The sequence below is a fragment of the Manihot esculenta genome, chromosome 10 (genome assembly GCF_001659605.2).
Source record: "Manihot esculenta cultivar AM560-2 chromosome 10, M.esculenta_v8, whole genome shotgun sequence".
In the NCBI taxonomy this organism is placed as follows: Eukaryota; Viridiplantae; Streptophyta; class Magnoliopsida; order Malpighiales; family Euphorbiaceae; genus Manihot; species Manihot esculenta.
In genome coordinates, this window is record NC_035170.2 from 11871180 (window position 1) to 11878849 (window position 7670).

Here is a 7670-nt window from a genome sequence, read left to right on the forward strand (position 1 = left end):
ATTTTTAAAAATCTATTAAAACTCTATATTTTTAAAAATCTATTAAAACATTCTTATTTTTTTTTATATTTAATAAAAAATTTTTTTTTATTAATAAAATAGTCTCTTAATTCTCTTTCTTATAAAAAAATATTTTAATAAATTTTTAAAAATATAAAATTAAATTGTTAATAATGATAAACAGTTAAAAGATTAAATTATAAATTTTTTTAATTAATTAATTAAATTTTATTATGAGCTAAAAATAATCTATATTATTAAAAAAAATAATAGTAGAAAACCAGCGGTTAACGCAGAACGTCAAAAGGAAAGGTAGAAGTATCCATGGGTGACCACGTAGAATGGTCCATGGAATTTTAAACTGAAATAAAAGCAGATGTAAGCAGCTCAGCCGCCTTGCAGTTGTTGGTTATTTCATTACATTATTCAATCCCATGAAAGATGGAAATGAAAATGAGTCAAATTAAGACACCTTTGTTTTTTTTTTAATTATTAATCCAACAGCCCTTCTAGAAGAAGCATCCCTTGTTTTCCAAACATCTATTGCCGATGACTCTGTCCTCATTTCTTGTAATACCCGTCCACTTTTGACTTTCTGCAAATCCCCTCTGGCTCCTCAAACACGTTTCTGTATCAATTCTCTGTTGATATTACTGTATATATCTCCGTCTCTTTCTATTTCTGCATCTTGTTTTTGTTTATCTGTGTATATTCATTGTCTTTCTCTCTTGCCTGCAACTTTCTGCTGCTGATTACTGTTGCTTTTTCGGATAAGGGTCCAGCTCCTGAGGTTCTTTCTCTTTCTCTCTCGATTTCTGGGTAGCTAGACTCAATTTTTGTTGTTCAGTTTGTTCTTGTTTCTGGGTTTGCTTTGGTTTTTGTGATCTTGTACTATATTATTGGAATCCTTATCTGGGTACTTCAGGGATTGCTTGTTTGTTAGCTTTATGTTGCTGAAGAGCAGTTTGATCTTTGGATCATGGCCTCGAACAGGCAACTATTGATCCCATTATCAAGAACTCCTAATACGCCCAAGATTTTCTTGCAATACTTGTTTTTTTCTTCGATCTATCAAGACCGCTTTTGACAATCCCGTATCCGTTTCCAATATGGATTCCAACAAGCCAACTGAGGGCTTCCCAAACTCTGAAATCACCTTGAATTCCGCGTCCAGAAGAAGCAATTCCTCCAGTCATTCCAAGGCTTCTCGAGGCAATTCAGTTAGGGAAGTTACATTTGGTGATTTAGGATCGAAGCCAGTCAGGTACGGGTCCAGAGGAGCTGACTCGGAGGGTTTTAGTGCTTCCCAGAAGGAGATCAGTGATGAAGATGCTAGATTGGTTTACTTAAATGATCCTGAAAAGACAAATGAGAGGTTTGAGTTTTCTGGGAATTCTGTTCGGACAGGAAAATATTCAATCATTTCCTTTGTGCCTCGAAATTTGTTTGAGCAATTTCATAGAGTTGCATACATTTATTTCCTTATTATTGCTGTGCTCAATCAGCTCCCTCAGCTCGCAGTTTTTGGTAGGGGAGTTTCCATTATGCCGCTTGCTTTTGTTCTGTTAGTAACAGCTGTTAAGGATGCATATGAGGATTGGAGGAGGCATAGGTCAGATAGAATAGAGAATAATAGATTGGCGTGGGTTTTGGTGAATGATCAGTTTGAACAAAAGAAATGGAAGGACATTCGAGCTGGTGAGATAATCAAGATTCACGCAAATGAAACTCTTCCTTGTGATATGGTGTTGCTCTCTACTAGCGATTCAACTGGGGTTGCTTATGTACAGACTATTAACTTGGATGGAGAGTCAAACCTGAAGACTCGATATGCAAAACAAGAGACCCTTGCAAAGACTCCTGAAAAGGAAAAGATCAGTGGGTTGATCAAATGTGAAAAACCCAATAGAAACATTTATGGATTTCATGCTAACATGGATGTGGATGGGAAAAGGCTGTCACTTGGGCCCTCCAATATTATTCTTCGTGGTTGTGAGCTCAAGAATACTACTTGGTCAATTGGTGTTGCAGTATATTGTGGCCGTGAGACCAAAGTTATGCTTAACAGCTCAGGAGCCCCTTCAAAGAGGAGCCGGCTTGAGACACGCATGAATCGAGAGATTATCATTCTTTCATTCTTTCTTATTGCTCTGTGTACTATCGTCTCAATCTGTGCTGCTGTGTGGTTGAGGCGCAACAGGGATAAGTTGAATACCATGCCTTTTTACAGGAAAAAGAACTTCAATGATGAAGATAAGGATGACTACAAATATTACGGATGGGGACTGGAGATATTTTTCACATTCCTCATGTCAGTTATTGTGTTCCAGATCATGATCCCTATTTCTTTATATATCTCTATGGAGCTTGTTCGGGTTGGTCAGGCTTACTTCATGATTCGGGATACAATCATGTATGATGAAGCCTCAAATTCAACATTTCAGTGTCGGGCACTGAATATAAATGAAGATTTAGGTCAAATCAAGTATGTGTTCTCAGACAAAACCGGTACTCTTACTGAGAACAAGATGGAATTTCAATGTGCGAGCATATGGGGAGTAGATTACAGTGGTGGGAAAGCCAGTTCAGAGGACAAACAAATTGAACATTCTGTTCAAGGTAAGAAAATTTTGTAATTGGAAAACTCGTTAGTTCAAACTATTCTGTTGGTTTTGCTGAAGTTAACTTTGTAACTTTCTAATTGCCATTTTGGTATCAGTGGATGGGAAGACATTGAGGCCAAAGATGAAGGTGAGGGTTGATCCTGAGCTTCTACAACTATCAAGAAGTGGAAAAGATACAGAGAAAACAAAACGTGTTCATGATTTTTTCCTTGCACTGGCAGCATGTAATACAATTGTGCCTATTGTTTTTGATGATGCATCTGATCCTACAGTTAAGTTGATGGATTACCAAGGTGAATCTCCAGATGAACAAGCACTAGCTTATGCTGCTGCTGCATATGGATTTATGCTTGTAGAAAGAACTTCGGGTCATATAGTTATTGACATTAAGGGAGAAAGGCAAAGGTGCTTCTCTTACTCCCTCTCATTTTTCCATATTCTACCTCTTTTTTTTTTTTTCACTTCTTCTTTATACTTCTATTTCCAACTCAACGAGAGAACAATGATAAACACTGTTATGACCACCATAATGTTGCCAGCTAAGCTGATGTGTGAATGGTGTAGCTCATGTTTATAGTTGGTCCCATGGACATAGCATTAGGTGATAATTCAGCCAACCATTAAAAACAAAGACATAGTTTCACAGGTCTTCTGGAGCTTCTAGATGAAACATTGATATCTGATGCTTCTTTGGATGAGAGTGAACATAATTATTTTTCCTTTTTCTTTCACCAGAAAATTGCTTTTTTTGTTTTATTCCAGAGAGGGGCTGGGAGGGGGAGGGGAGAATTGATTATGGTTACCTAAATGAGTGAATAATTTTCTTTTTTACAAGATGAAAATGAGCTGAATTGGTGACACTAGTGGAGTACTTATGATATTTTACTGCTGCTTCTATTTTCCTAATTTTGCATTTTCTTCCAACAAATATTGTTTTAATTGTTCTTTCTTTGGTTATCCACATGGGATATGCAGGTTCGATGTTTTAGGTTTGCACGAGTTTGATAGTGACCGGAAGAGAATGTCAGTTATATTGGGGTGTCCTGATAAGACTGTGAAAGTCTTTGTGAAGGGTGCTGACACCACCATGTTTAGTGTAATAGATAGATCTTTGAACATGAACGTAATTCGTGCAACTGAAGCCCACCTCCACGATTACTCTTCACTTGGTTTGAGAACACTTGTAATTGGGATGCGTGAATTAAGTGATTCAGAATTTGAGCAGTGGCACTCTTCCTTTGAGACAGCTAGCTCAGCTTTAATTGGCAGAGCTGCTATGCTTCGCAAGGTTGCTAGCACTGTGGAGAAGAGTCTCAGCATACTGGGCGCTTCTGCCATTGAAGATAAGCTGCAGCAAGGTGTCCCAGAAGCCATAGAGTCTCTTAGAACAGCAGGGATTAAAGTATGGGTTTTAACTGGGGACAAGCAAGAAACTGCTATATCAATTGGCTACTCCTCAAAGCTCCTGACAATTAAAATGACTCAGATTATCATCAATAGCAACTCTAAGGAGTCATGTAGAAGGAGTTTGGGAGATGCCTTGCTCATGTCTAAGAAGCTCATCACTGTGTCTGGGACAACACCTGACACTGCAGGAAATTCTGGAGGTGCTGTTAGCCCAGTGGCCTTGATTATTGATGGAACCAGCCTTGTTTATATACTTGACAGCGAACTTGAAGAACAGGTAAAGGCTTGTCAATTCATTTTTTTATTTTCATTTTTTTTTTTTACAATAACATTTTTATATGCTAATGTAATTTGCTTATCCATCATTGTAGCTCTTCGAATTAGCAAGTAAATGTTCAGTAGTATTATGCTGCCGAGTTGCTCCACTGCAGAAAGCTGGAATTGTTGCCCTTGTGAAGAATAGGACATCTGACCTGACTCTTTCTATTGGGGATGGTAATTTCCTTTTCATAACTTTAGATCATTATTTTATGCTTCCCAAAGAGTAAACTTAGGGAGCAGAAGGAAATGCATTTTTCTTTTTGTTGTTTTGGTCTAATTTTAGAATACTGGTTATTTATAGGTGCTAATGATGTTTCAATGATCCAAATGGCCGATGTGGGAGTTGGCATTAGTGGGAAAGAGGGTCGACAAGCTGTAATGGCATCAGATTTTGCAATGGGGCAGTTTAGATTTTTAGTTCCACTCTTATTGGTGCATGGACATTGGAATTACCAGCGGATGGGTTACATGATACTGTATAATTTTTACAGGAATGCGCTGTTTGTTCTTGTTTTATTTTGGTGAGTAATAATACATAGTGATGTGTGAATGGTTATCTTCTTCAATTGTTAATTTTATTGGTAGTTGCTTCTATTAATTCTTCAACTGAACCTGAACTTCATCTTTGTTTTTGTGCTATAAACGAATGATGTGCATACATTTTTCTGCAATTGAGTTAATACCACTTTTGGTCAATTGTACTTAGTAGAAAGGAGTTAAGGTCCTTGCTTAGGTTTTTTGCTGTCTACGTCAGAAATCACAACTCAAATTGAGGTTAAAAAATAAAAAATTCTGAACAAGGAGCAGAATGGGTGAAGATAAATGAAGAATTTCAGGTCAATCTTAACTGTCTGGAGTTTTGTCAACTAGGATGAGTTATTTTGCAGTTATACTACTAAAAAGCTGAATATGGAATTCAATGTTTGATTCTTGTTAAAGGTTTATTGAATTTCTCTTGAACTATGACCTACTTGTTGGCATTTCTGTTAACTTTTAGGCATTTTGTGCAGGTATGTGCTCTTTACTTGTTTCACTTTGACGACAGCTATCAATGAATGGAGCAGCATGTTATATTCTATAATTTATACTTCCCTGCCTACAATTGTAGTGGGTATTCTTGATAAGGACCTAAGTAGAAGGACTCTTCTAAGGTATCCACAGCTTTATGGAGCTGGGCATAGGCAAGAGAGCTACAACTCTAAATTGTTCTGGACGACAATGATTGACACCTTGTGGCAAAGTGCTGTTATCTATTTTATCCCTCACCTTGCATATTGGGCAAGCACAATTGATGCACCAAGTATAGGAGACCTTTGGACACTTGCGGTGGTTATTTTGGTTAATTTGCACTTGGCCATGGATGTTATCCGTTGGAGTTGGATTACTCATGCAGCCATATGGGGATCTATAGTTGCAACTTTCATTTGTGTCATGGTCATTGATGCAGTGCCTACTTTAGTTGGATATTGGTAAGCTGCTTTCTCTTTCACAATATCAGATTTTATATCCATATTCTTGCATACTCATTGCATGACAAAATAAATGCATGTTTCAATTATTAGCATCTAAGAGATATAAGGACAAGCACCTGTCCCACACTTGTTATAGGAAGCATTTAAATATTAGGTTTATCTTTGCCTCTTGTTTGAGTCTCAGCTGGTGTTTTTTTCTTGATCCAACAATTTAGCATATTGTGTTTTGATAGATTATTTCCTTTTGGTCATTTAAGTGGAAATCTAAACTGAGCTGAGCTCAGTTGCAGCATAAAATTTTTACTAGCTTTTCAGGCACTCGCTTTGATAATTCATAAAATTTTTCAATGTGCTTGCTGAATTCTCCAAATGATTTCCAGAAAAGGGTGATGAGAATATAACATTGACCAGCTTTATAAACCTTTATCAGTTGCAGTTGGTCATATATGTGATTTTGCACCTTTCTGCAACATCCTTTTCATTACCCCTCAGTGCAATTCCATTTATTTCCATGCCAGTCAGAAGAGGGTTGCCTAGAATGCATGCATGAACCTTTAAAAGGAAATCTCATCTGCGCATATTTTTAAGTTGGCAAATCCTTTGATTTTATGTTATTTGTGTGTATAATACTTAACATTTGCAAATGCCATATATTGTCAGGGCGTTCTATGAAATTGCAAAGGAAGGGTTGTTTTGGCTTTGCTTGCTAGCTATAATCGTAGCAGCACTCCTTCCTCGATTTGTCGTGATAGTACTACATCAATACTTCAGTCCTAGTGATATTCAGATTTCAAAAGAGGCTGAAAAGTTTGGGAATGGAAGGGAGTTTGGAGCTGTAGAAATAGAAATGAACCCGATCTTAGACCCTTCGCGGAGATGACAGGTGATTTTGTTCCTTGTTCATCTTCATTTTATTTTTGTAAAAAATAACATGTTCTTAGGCTTCTGAGTGGATTCACTCTAGGTTGCTGGGTTCTTTTTGTTTGTTTGCTGTCCAAAGGATAGCTTTGATAATGCTATAGGTTTGTATTCTTGGCTTGTTGTATCTCATTAAATTTGTTGAGTGTAAATTAGCAGTGTTTAGAAGAAGAAACACATGTTATACGGATTTTCATTTTCTTTTTGATAAAATTTCTATACCAAATTTTCCATAGAATGATTAGAAATTAACTTTTGTTGTTCTCTTCCCTCTGTCTCATTGGTTTAATCTTTGTTTAATTTTAAATAATAATGTCGTAATTTGTCTAATTTCCCATTCTAGATTTAGTTTTGCAATCCGATCGATGTTGTCTTATTACTAATTTCTTCTTTGATGGCGTCAAACAACACGAGTAGAGGTTGTGAAATTGCAAGGAGTGCTCCTTCGTTTGTTGTTGATGAACATTTGATCGGTTCGGTTTAAAATTAAATTAATCGAATAAATTAAAAATTAAAATTTTAATATTTGTTAAAATCAAATCGAATTGATTTTAATTAAAAATTAAATTGAATTGAATCGATTTGATTCGGTTTGAATTTTTAATAATTTTTTTATTTTTTATATTTTATTTTTAATATTTTAAAATTTAATTGGAATATTTTAATTTTAATATAATTTAATATTTTTATATTATTAAAAATAATATATTATTATTATTAATTTATTTTTTTAATTTTTTTTATTAAAATTGAATCAAATTAAAATTTTTAAAATTAAAAATTAAATAAAATTAAAATAAATAAAAAATTAAATTAAAATTTTAAATTAATTTAATTCGTTGATTTGAACTGAAATTTGATCGCTGCTACTAGAAAGACGTCTCTGTCACTTTATTCAAATGTGTAGCTTTATTCTCAACTTTGAAGT

The 7670-nt window shown here is 35.3% G+C and overlaps 1 protein-coding gene across 1 annotated transcript; it reads left to right on the forward strand.

Moving 5' to 3' along the window:
• The first annotated feature begins 438 nt into the window (after positions 1 to 438).
• Positions 439 to 7006, forward strand: LOC110624732 (phospholipid-transporting ATPase 1). The gene is given in 8 exon segments (XM_021770002.2): positions 439 to 1069; positions 1071 to 2619; positions 2720 to 3029; positions 3600 to 4308; positions 4403 to 4526; positions 4654 to 4873; positions 5363 to 5821; positions 6485 to 7006. Coding segments are annotated over 8 exon segments (3681 nt in total). The 5' UTR covers positions 439 to 979; the 3' UTR covers positions 6705 to 7006.
• The last annotated feature ends 664 nt before the right edge of the window (positions 7007 to 7670 follow it).